This window comes from Rhinoraja longicauda, chromosome 24, assembly GCF_053455715.1.
Source record: "Rhinoraja longicauda isolate Sanriku21f chromosome 24, sRhiLon1.1, whole genome shotgun sequence".
Lineage (NCBI taxonomy): Eukaryota > Metazoa > Chordata > Chondrichthyes > Rajiformes > Arhynchobatidae > Rhinoraja > Rhinoraja longicauda.
The window spans coordinates 27,256,022-27,268,326 of NC_135976.1; the positions used below are offsets into that span (position 1 = coordinate 27,256,022).

Sequence of the window (12,305 nt, forward strand, 5' to 3'; positions counted from 1 at the left end):
TGCCTGAAAGTCCCCCCTAAAATGTGATGCCTCGGCTGGGTGAGGCGTCCGTTCTCGGCCTCATTGGGACTTTGTGCCGATCTGGGTTTAATTTCCCCCCCCCCTGCCGCTGGGACTCTGGGACACCAGCAGATCCGCTCCCATAGTCGACATCCACGGTCAATGGCCAAAAGGATGGGTGATGTTTCGAGTCAGAACTCTGGGTTTACAGAGGACAATTAATCTACAAACCTGAACGTCTTTGGGGTGTGGGAGAGAACTGGAGCACCCGGGGTAAACCCACTAGTTCGCAGGAAGAACGTGGAGACTCCACACAGACAGCACCCGTGGTCAGAATCGAACCTGGGTCACTGGCGCTGTGAGGTAACAGTTCTACCACTGTGGGCTCCAGGGTTCCTGCCTGACCTGCTGAGTTACTCCAGCATTTTGTGTCTTTCCTTGGTAAACCAGCATCTGCGGTTATTTGTTTCTGCTTGAACACTTCGAACCTTGGAACTGATATACGAAGGGAAATGTTTGCCGATGTTTTAAACCTCGATGCAGTGGTGACTGGCAGTAACGGCAGCAGCTTGTGGTCTGGTGGTAGGCCGGAGGGCCTACTCCTGTGCAGTACTCTTCCATGTTCTAGATTGGCGGGCAAAATGCGGCATTTGCTAATTGTACTGATTTGGGGCAGGGCGGCACGGTGGCGCAGCGGTAGTCACTGCCTTACAGACCGGGGTTTGACCCTGAGCACAGGTTATAAGTGATAGGAGCAGAATTAGGCCATTCGGCCCATCAAGCCTACTGCACCATTCAATCATGGCTGATCTACTCTCCCTCCTAACCACATTCTCCTGCCTTCTCCCCATAACCCCCGACACCCATACTAATCAAAAATCTATCTCTGCCTTAAAAATATCCATGAACTTGGCCTCCACAACCTTCTGTGCCAAAGAATTCCACAGCTTCACAACCCTCTGACTAAAAAAAATGTCTCCTCGTCTCCTTCCTAAAACAACGTCCTTTAATTCTGAGGCTATGACCCCCAGTCCTAGACTCTCCCACTAGTGGAAACATCCTCTCCACATCTGCTCTATCCAATCCGTTCACTGTATGTTGTCTGCCTGTACGGAGCTTGTATGTTTTCCCTGGGACCGAGTGGGTTTTCCTCGGGTGCTCCGGTTTTCTCCCACTCTCCGAAGCCGCACGGGTTTATAGGTTAATCGACTTCATGAAATTGTAAAATTGGCCCTAGAAACGTGTTAGTGTGATAATAGGCAATAGGTGCAGGAGTAGGCCATTCGGCCCTTCAAGCCAGCACCACCATTCAATGTGATCATGGCTGATCATTCTCAATCAGTACCCCGTTCCTGCCTTCTCCCCATACCCCCTGACTCCACTATCCTTAAGAGCTCTATCTAACTCTCTCTTGAATGCATTCAGAGAATTGGCCTCCACTGCCTTCTGAGGCAGAGAATTCCACAGATTTACAACTCTCTGACTGAAAAAGTTTTTCCTCATCTCCGTTCTAAATGGCCTACCCCTTATTCTTAAACTGTGGCCCCTGGTTCTGGACTCCCCCAACATTGGGAACATGTTTCCTGCCTCTAACGTGTCCAACCCCTTAATAGCCTTATATGTTTCGATAAGATCCATATAACCATATAACAACTACAGCACGGAAACAGGCCCGTTCAGCCCTACCAGTCCACGCCGACCACTCTCCCTGACCTAGTCTTATCTACCTGCACTCAGACCATAACCCTCGAATCCCCTCTTATCCATATACCTATCCAATTTACTCTTAAATAATAAAATCGAGCCTGCCTCCACCACTTCCACCGGAAGCCCATTCCATACAGCCACCACCCTCTGAGTAAAGAAGTTACCCCTCATGTTACCCCTAAACTTTTGTCCCTCAATTCTGAAGCTATGTCCCCTTGTTGGAATCTTCCCCACTCTCAAAGGGAAAAGCCTACCCACGTCAACTCTGTCCGTCCCTCTCAAAATTTTAAAAACCTCTATCAAGTCGCCCCTCAACCTTCTACGCTCCAAAGAATAAAGACCCAACCTGCTCAACCTCTCTCTGTAGCTTAAGTGCTGAAACCCAGGCAACATTCTAGTAAATCTCTGTACCCTCTCCATTTTGTCGACATCCTTCCTATAATTTGGCGACCAGAACTGCACACCATACTCCAGATTCGGCCTCACCAATGCCCTGTACAATTTTAACATTACATCCCAACTTCTATACTCGATGCTCTGATTTATAAAGGCAAGCATACCAAACGCCTTCTTCACCACCCTATCCACATGAGATTCCACCTTCAGGGAACAATGCACAGTTATTCCCAGATCCCTCTGTTCCACTGCATTCCTCAATTCCCTACCATTTACCCTGTACGTCCTATTTTGATTTGTCCTACCAAAATGCAGCACCTCACACTTATCAGCATTAAACTCCATCTGCCATCTTTCAGCCCACCCTTCCAAAAGGCCCAAGTCTCTCTGTAGACTTTGAAACTCTACTTCATTATTAACTACACCACCTATCTTAGTATCATCTGCATATTTACTAATCCAATTTGCCACACCATCATCCAGATCATTAATGTAAATGACAAACAACAGTGGACCCAACACTCTCTTATATCCCCTCTCATCCTTCTAAATTCCAGTGTATACAAGCCTAGTCACTCCAATCTTTCAACATAGGACAGTCCCGCCATTCTGGGAATTAACCTAATAAACTTACGCTGCACACCCTCAATAGCAAGAATATCCTTCCTCAAATTTGGAGACCAAAACTGCACACAGTACTCCAGGTGCGGTCTCACTAGGGCCCTGTACAACTGCAGAAGGACCTGTGTGCAGGGATCGCAGGTCGGCGTGGATACGGTGGGCCGGACGGCCTACTTTCGTGCTGTACCTCTAAACTAAACCGCTGGTACAAATGGGTGTGGTGTGATTTTTAGCTCTGGAATTCCAATGCAGGAAGCAGCATTTCCATCTGCGGAGAGACTTCAAAAAGCCTCTCAACAATAGCAAACGATGAAACAAAAACAAAGGTTGTTTAAAAATTTATTTCTGTATCCGTGAAAGAAACACTGAAGCAAATCTGATTCCGTTTCAGCAAAACACAATTTAAAATTCAAATGATTTTCTGGAGTGAAATGCGATTTAGGACTTTGAAAGTGCTTTCAAGTGTAAGTCACTCTTGCTGCCAAATCAAGTGATATTGTTCCCTTTGCGAAGCACCTTTATCAGAGCATGGCAGCTGACAAGGAGCTTGTCCAGAATCAGCAATTATACAAATTGATATTCACACCCCACAGTGCTGTCTTGGAAACATAGAAAATAGGTGCAGGAGGAGGCCATTTGGCCCTTCGAGCCAGCACAGCCATTCATTGTGATCATCCACAATCAGTAACCCATGCCTGCCTTCTCCCCCTATCCCTTAATTCCGCTAGCCCCTAGAGCTCTAACTCTCTTTTACATTCATCCAGTGAATTTGACTCTACTGCCTTCTGTGGCAGAGAATTCCACAAATTCACAACTCTCTGGGTGAAAAAGTTACTTCTCACCTCAGTTTTAAATGGTCTCCCTTTTATTCTTAGACTGTGTCCCCTGGTTCTGGACTCCTCCAACATTGGGAACATTTTTCCTGCATCTAGCTTGTCTAGTCCTTTTATGATTTCATACGTATAAGACGTATGGGTTCCCAAGAGTCACACAGTATGAAAACTGGCCATTTGGTCCAACTTATAAGTGATGGGAGCAGAATAAGGCCATTCGGCCCATCAAGTCTACTCTGCTGTTCAATCATGGCTGATCTATTTTTCCCTATCTTAGCCCCATTCTCCTGTGTTTTCCCCATACCCCCTGACACCCGTATTAATCAACAAACTATCTCTGCCATAAAAATATTGGCAGACTTGGACTCCACATCCTTCTGTGGAAATGAAATCCACAGATTCACCACCCTCTGACTTAAGAAATTCCGCCTCATCTCCTTCCCAAAGGAACATACTTTTATTCTTAGGCTGTGGTCTCTGGTCCTAGACCCTCCCACTGGTGGAAATTAATGGCATTGTCAATGCCAACTAAGATGCCCCCATCCAAGGTAGTCCCCATTGCCCAGTTTTCTGGCCCCATATTCCATTAAAGCTTTCCTATCCATGTAAACCCTCATGCACCTAATTCACCCTTGTAGTCCCCACCTCTTCCTTCCTCACCCCAATGACCTCTCTCTGATCAGGTCCTCTTAAGGCCAGTCCTGAGGCCACCACAATGGTACACACAGGCTCTGATAGCTCCTTATTCCACCCCTCCTTCTCCCCTTCCCATCCTCAGCCACCGCAGAGCCCAATCTAGACTGTGGCTATCTGACTGCACCAACACCCCCACAAGAAAAAACTAGAAGGGCAGCGTGGTGGTGCAGTGGTAGAGTTGTGAGCTTACAGCACCGGAGACCCGGGATCAATCCTGACCACGGGTGCTGACTGCACGGGCTTTATACGGTTTCTCCATGACTGGGTTTTCACTGGGTGCTCAGGTTTTGGTCCCACTCTCCAAGGATGCACAGGTTTGTTGGTTAATTGTCCCTAGTGTGTAGGATTTTGTTAGTGTACAGGGTGATCGCCAGTCAGTGCGGACCCGGTGGGCCGATGGATGGCCTGTTTCCATGCTGTATCTCTGAAGTCTAAAGAACTAGGCTGGAAACTGGCTACCATCTTAGAAAATGTGCAAACATCCATTCAGATGCACTCAGATGGGTGGGCAATGGGGACAACTACTAAAATGGTGCCTTGCTCTGGTGACCACAAGTAGTGGAATTACTAGGAATCCTCAAGTCACAGTTCTCCACGCACCACACTCTCAAATCAAATTAGTGAGACAGGGCTCAACAAGATTGTTGGGATTAATGTTTATGGGAGGGTAGACCTGGTTTTACTTCCCCTCAGATGGACTCAAGATGCTGGAGTAACAGCAGGACTGGCAGCATCTCTGCAGAGAAGGAATGGGTGACGTTTTGGATTGAGACCCTTTAGACTGAGAGTTAGGGGAAAGGGAAACGAGATATGGAAGGGCATAAAGAGCATGTAAAGTGTGAAGAGAACAGATCAAAGCTGATGCTGATCGAGGAAATGATCAAGGATCAAGTTCATTGTTGAATGAGAGGCAGGTGACAACGAGGCACACAAAATAATCAGAACAGTGAAACTAGTCGGAGAACTAGGGCGGGGGAGGGACAGAGAGAGAGGGAAAGCAAGGGTTAGAGAAATTAATATTCATGCTTGGAATTCAGGTTGGATTAATATTCAGGTTGGAAGCTGCCCAAGCGAAATATGAGGTGCTGCTCCTCCAATTTGCATTTGGCCTCACTCACACTTCCCCTTCTGCTTTGAGCAAGGGTAAGGGCTTTGAGCTGCCTCGAGGGAGGTTTCACTTAACCCTCCTGGTGGGGACGTGTGGGCATGTGCAACAGGAGGAAGAACGTTTCGGCAGTAGAAAAGTTGCACCCGTGTGGAAACAAAAAAAGAATTCAATCCAAAGAAATGAATGATTACTTCACAAAATGCTGGAGTAACTCAGCAGGTTGGGCAGCATCTCGGGAGAGAAGGAATGGGTGACGTTTGGGGTCGAGACCCTTCTTCAGACTGAGTCTGAAGAAGGGTCTCGACCCGAAACATCACCCATTCCTTCTCTCCCGAGATGCTGCCCGACCTGCTGAGTTACTCCAGCATTTTGTGAATAAATCGATTTGTACCAACATCTGCAGTTATTTTCTTATACTAAATGAATGATTACGTTCGGGGACAGAAAACACAGCAAAGTGACACACAGCAAGAACAGGAAAGGGACACAATGGTGGTGTGTTGGTCGCACATGCGACACTCTGCCGGGATGGTGGTATAAGCAAATACAATATTAATGTTTAAGAGGCATTTTGACAGACTACAGGTCCCTGACAGGGCAGATGAATAACGTAAAAGGACAGAAAGTGCTGGAGTAACTCAGTAGCTCTGGCAGCATCTCTGGAGAACGTGGATTGGTGACGTTTCGGCTCAGGACCTTTGTTCAGACTGATTGTGTGGGGGCGGGGGGAGGGAAGGAAGGTGGGAGAGAGGAGAGGCGTGCCATGGATATAGGTGAGGGTGCGGAGATGTTTTGCTAGGCAGATGGTTGGAACAAAGACCGGAGATTAAAACACGAAGGTGTGAGACAGAGGAATGAAAGAGTTGCAGATTGTGAAGATAGAGGAGGGAATGTGGGAGGAGGAGGAAGGGGAGAAATAAGTGCAAGTGCAGATGGAGTACAGGCAAGCGGGGTACAAATAGTGGGTTTGGGGGCAGGGTGGGAGGAGGGGAGGGGGGAATGAAGAACATTGGTGGGAAGACTTAAAACCAGAGCAGGATGGTCATTCAGGAACTGTTAGTCTAGTAGTGGTCTCATAACAGGAAAGATGCGATTGAATTAGAAGAGGTCGCAAGATTTAGGATTATGTTGCTGGAGGTGGAATTATAGTTGAGAAAAGACCAGCCAGCCTGGAGTTGTTTTCTGTAGAGCCAAAGCAGTTTTGTAGATTTATTTGATGTTTAAATGTACAGGATCCTTAGACGAGGTGAAGCGGAAGTAACTATTTCTGCTGGCATAGTGCCCTGACCCAGTAGCGTGGATTTACGGGTAAATATAATCTTTTTGTTTAAAGTTGCAGATGCTGTTAATCTAAAATCAAATCAAAAATGCTGGTAAGATTCGGTAGTTCAGGCAGCATCAGTGGAAGGAGAAATAGAGTTATTGTTTCAAGTCTAACTTGTTTGATAAGAACTTGGAAAGATGGAGTAAATTATTTAGCGTTCAGCAGCAGATAAGCTGGGAGCTGAATACTCCCAATTATAAAGTTAACTCTATTTATTCACAAAATGCTGGAGTAACTCAGCAGGTCAGGCAGCATCTCGGGAGAGAAGGAATGGGACCCGAAACGTCACCCATTCCTTCTCTCCCGAGATGCTGCCTGACCTGCTGAGTTACTCCAGCATTTTGTGAATACATCGATTTGTACCAGCATCTGCAGTTATTTTCTTATACATAAAGTTAACTGTTTCTTTTACCACAGATGCTGCCTCTCCTGCTGAGAATTTCTAGCACTTTGGTTTTCTGACATAGATTTAAGATTGAATTGAAAAGCAAAAGGAAACAGCAGATGCTGGAAAACTGAGATTTAAAAAAAAAAACAAAGCAAAGGGTGGAATATTTCCAGTCCTCCTAAAGAGTTGTGGGACTTTTTGTATCCACCAGAGGGGGGCAGACTTGTGCAAATAACGTCCTGAAATCACGAGGAACGGCAAATGATGGGATACTGAGACAAACGCAAAGTGCTGGAGTAACTCAGCAGGTCAGACGATACAGGTGATACTTTGGGTCTTTGGCCCAACTTGCCCACACATCGACCGGCATCTACACTCGTCCCACCTGCCTGCATTTGGCCCATATCCCTCTAAAGCCTGTCCTATCCATGCACCTGTCTAAATGTTTCTTAAACGTTGCGATAGTTCATACCTCAACTACCTCCTCCGGCAGCTCGTTCCGTACACCCGCCACCCTTTGTGTGGAAAAAAATTACCTCTCAGGTTCCTATTAAATCTTTCCCCCCTCACCTTAAACCTATGTCCTCTGGTTCTCGATTCCCTTACTCTGGGCAAGGAGACTCTGTGCATTTACCTACTCTATTCCCCTCGTGATTTTGTACACCTCTAGAAGATCACCCCTTATCCTCCTGCGCTCCAAGGAATAGACTGTCCTTGCCAGCTCAACCTCTCCCTATAGCTCAGATCCAGGCAATACAGAATGTGTAAACAGGGCCACAGCAGAGCTGGTGAGGTGGGTGGGTGGGCCACATTCAGGGCAACACGTTGCCTCAAGCATGATTTATATACAACAATAAAAATATCTGCAGTAAACTTAAAAGGGTCAGGATCCACCTTCTTGGGTTTGACTCCAAACAACACTGGATGGATGGAGAGGGGCTTGGAGCCAGTACTGATGATCCCACAACTGACAACACGCTGGAGTAACTCAGCAGGTCAGGCAGCATCTCAGGAGAGAAGGAATGGGTGACGTTTCGGGTCGAGACCCTTCTTCAGTCTGAAGAAGGGTCTCGACCCGAAACGTCGCCCATTCCTTCTCTCCCGAGATGCTGCCTGACCTGCTGAGTTACTCCAGCATTTTGTGAATAAATACCTTCGATTTGTACCAGCATCTGCAGTTATTTTCTTATACCACAACTGACAACAGTTCAGTCGGAGGGGGGGGGGGGGGGGGGGGGGGAATTCTGACTTTAAATTAAAGGGCAAATGATATGAACAGCATGTTCCAAAAATTAGCTTCTCAAATATGTCGCGATCAATTTATTTCAATGATGATCGAAGCGGAGGTGACCTTTTGCGAACGTCTTCGTCGGGCTTTGTCTTGGAACAATGATCCAGGACCACTTGAGGTGAAAGTGCATCAGGTCCAGGTGATGGAGGCACGGGTGGAGAGGTCCTTGGCTGTAGCTGAGGGCACCAGGACGGCATGTTGCTCCATCTCCTGGAGTCTCTGCTCTTCCAGGACTGCGACCAGCCTGTCCCTCATCCTCACCACCTCGATCATCTCCCGGAAAATCCTCTCCTCTTCAACTTGGTCCTCCTTGGTCTTCAGCGATGCTGTAAGATGCAGAGGTAGAGTTTGTTAAATTTCTCAGATACGTGTAGTACAAGGTGGATGGGGAGGAAAGTCTGAATCTGGAGGGCAGAGCTTGAAGGTGAGAAGGGAAAGATTCGAAGGGGACCCGAGTTTAGTTTCGTTTAAAGATACAGCGTGGAAACAGGCCCTTCGGCCCACCGAGTCCACGCCGACCAGCGATCCCTGCGCATTAACACTATCCTACACACACACTAGGGACAATTTACATTTTTGTACCAAGCCAATTAATCTACAAACCTGTACGTGTTTGAGGTGTGGGAGGAAACCGAAGATCTGGGAGAAAGCCCACGCAGATCACGGGGTGAACGTACAAACTCCATACAAACAAGCACCTGTAGTCAGGATCGAACCTGGGACTCTGGCATTTTCAGGCAGCAACTCTACCGCTGTGCCACTGTGCCGCACATTATAAGGCAGATAGGGCCAGCGTGGGATGGGCAACTTGGTTGGCATGGACAAGTTGGGCTGAAGGATCTGTTTCCATGCTGTTTAACTCTGACTCTCTTTGAGTGATATTTTGGAATGGTTGGGTAAAACTCTCACTTTGGTGTCGCTCAGAACTAAGTTCAATAGACCCTAGAAATGTGCTGGAAAAATATATAATCAGTCCGTGGTGGCAGTAATGAAGTAGAGTTCCCAGACTATGACAATGTACCATATACAGTCCTAGACTGTATACAGTACACAGATACTTTAAGTGCTGCTCGCTTATCGTGATGTGTTATATAAACATAAATTGTTGTGTCAAGGCATATTGTGGTTGGCCTGATGAGAGGTGCAAAAGAATTGTAAGGAGGGGAGAAAATGAGCATTTTATTTTAGAGATACAGCGCGGAAACAGGCCTTTTGGCCCACCGAGTCCGCACTGACTAGCGATCCCCGCACAACTAACTCTATCCTACACACACTCGGGACAATTTTACATTAATAATACCGAGCAAAGTAACCCACAAGCCTGTACGTCTTTGGAGTGCGGGAGTAAACCGAAGATCTCGGAGAAAACCCACGCAAGTCACGGGGAGAAGGTACGGACTGTGTACTGACAGCACCCACAGTCGGGATCGAACCCGGGTCTCTGGTGCTGTAAGGGCTGTAAGGCAGCGACTCTACCACTGTGCCTCCGTGCCGCCCCACTGTATTAGAGGCCAAGCAGAGGAGGTGAAGAGAGTGGGTGGTAAGATTTGCCACCGTGGACTAGAGCCATGGTATAGCCATTGTGGAATTCTCAGCCTCAGAAGGCAGTGGAGGCCAATTCTCTGAATGCATTCAAGAGAGAGCTAGATAGAGCTCTTAAGGATAGCGGAGTCAGGGGGTATGGGGAGAAGGCAGGAACGGGGTACTGATTGAGAATGATCAGCCATGATCACATTGAATGGCGGTGCTGGCTCGAAGGGCCGAATGGCCTCCTCCTGCACCTATTGTCTATTGTCTATTATCTAGAAGCTGAAAAAGGAACAGTGACAGCTTCCATCTGCAGCAGGCAGGAGGAACATTGCAAGTAGGTGGAATCAGATAGTTGTGGAAATGCAAACCAGAGTGCGGGTCAGGCAGCATCTCAGGAGAACATGGATAAGTGATGTTTCGGGTCAGGACACTTCTTCAGACTGATACTGGAGAGGGGGGAGGCAAAGGGGGTAAAGAAAACTGGAAGAGAGGAGGAGCAGGACAAAACCCTGGCAGATAATAGGCCAACACGGGTGAGGAGGGCTGTTTGATAGGCAAATGGTTGGACAAAGGCCAGAGATGAAAAGTCAGAAGGTGTGAGATAAAAGGATTGAAGAGTTGCAAATAGTGAAGCTAGAGGAAGAAAGTTGGATTGGGAAGCGGAGGGGAGAGGGGGGAGGGGGAATAGGTGCAAGTTCAGGTGAGGAGGGGGGAAGGGGGAGGGAGATGAGGCTCAAACCAGATGAGGCTCAAGGACCTCAGTAAAAAAATGGCAGAAGTTCCAAGACCTTACATGTTCCACTTTGAATGCACCATTAAACATCACCATTGGCGTCAAATCAATGCCACAGAAGGCTGTGGTGGCCAAGTCAATGGATATTTTTACGGCATAAATAGATGGATTCTTGCTTAGTACGGGTGTCAGGGGTTATGGGGAGAAGGCAGGAGAATGAGAGGGAGAGATAGATCAGCCATGATTGAATGGCATAGACTTGATGGGACGAATGGCTTAATTCTGCTCCTATCACCTGTGAACCTGATCAAAGGCCTCTTTAATGCCACTATCATATCCACCTCTACCACCACCCCTGGCAGTGTATAGCAGGCACCCACCACCCTAGGTGTAAAGAAAATTGCGCTGTATATCTTCTTTAAACTTTAAATATCTGTGGAATTCTCTGCCACAGAAGGCAGTGGAGGCCAATTCACTGGATGTTTTCAAGAGAGAGTTAGATTTAGCTCTAAGGGCTAACAGAATCAAGGGATATGGGGGAAAAGCAGGAACAGGGTACTGATTTTAGACAATCAGCCATGATCATATCGAATGGCGGTGCTGGCTGGAAGGGCTGAATGGCCTACTCCTGCACCTATTTTTCTAAGTTTCTGTTTGCCCTTCTCACCTTAAAGCTGTGCCGTCTAGTACTTGATATTTACAGCCCGGGATAAAGGTCCCATTTGTCTACCCTAGTTTCAGGTCGGGACACTTCTTCAGACAAGATTATAAACTCGATCCTCTCATCAAAATCATTTTAGTATCGGTAGTTTTTGTTTAGAAATACAGCGTGGAAACAGACTCTTCGGCCCACAGAGTCCACACCAACCATCGAACACCCGTACACTAGTTCCATCCCACACACCAGGGACAATTGCCAGAAGCCAAACCTGTACGTCTTTGGAATGAGGGAGGAAACCGGAGCACCCAGGGAAAACCCACACGGTCACAGGGAGAACGTACAGACTCCGTACAGACAGCACCCACAGTCAGGATCGAACCCGGGTCTCTGGCGCTGTAAGGCAGCAGCTCTGTCGCTGCGCCACCGTGCCGCTCCCAGTCGGGGTCTTGGCATCAGTCCTCCTTTGTCACATCTCCTGGTTCAAATGACCCTGTTGAACCGACAGAGTTTTGTTCTTGCACATTAGCTAACCCACGACCCATGCCGGTAATGTTACCCACAAAGTCATCACTCTTTTTGTTTAAACTATCCATTCTGTGGCACCTTATCGCAGGCCTTCTGAAAATACCAACGCCAGCTATCAACGGTTCTTCACCCTTTTCTCTCTGCTGGGGGTTTACAACGTTAAAGTAATTCAACACACCAACATGCATCTTTATCATGAGTCCCTGCTGACTCTGCAGTGTCTCACCAACTGATGACAGGCTTTCTGGACTATAGAGGCCACTGGCTCTTCTGCAGCCCCGAGATCCTGTCTCTGCCAGCCAAGTAGGAGATCTACCCTCCGCGCCCACCTCAACGAGTTCCGGGCCCGCCGTGACCTGCAGCTCATTTTCGTTTAGCTAAGAGATACCCCGCACAGAAGCAGGCCCTTGTGGTAGAGTTGCTGCCTTTCTCCGAGATCTTCGGTTTTCCTCCCATGCGCTCCAAAGACTTACAGGTTTGTCGGAAATTAGC

The 12,305-nt window shown here is 47.6% G+C and overlaps 1 protein-coding gene across 2 annotated transcripts in view; it reads right to left on the bottom strand.

Moving 5' to 3' along the window:
• Positions 1–8,374: 8,374 nt before the first annotated feature.
• The window catches only part of LOC144605328 (F-actin-monooxygenase mical1-like), a 92,963-nt gene continuing 89,032 nt past the window's right edge, over positions 8,375–12,305 (bottom strand). For both annotated transcript variants that reach the window (XM_078420456.1, XM_078420455.1), the window contains one exon: positions 8,375–8,690. In XM_078420456.1, the coding sequence (XP_078276582.1) occupies positions 8,494–8,690 (197 nt within the window). In that variant the 3' untranslated portion in view covers positions 8,375–8,493. The remainder of the gene's footprint in view (positions 8,691–12,305) is intronic.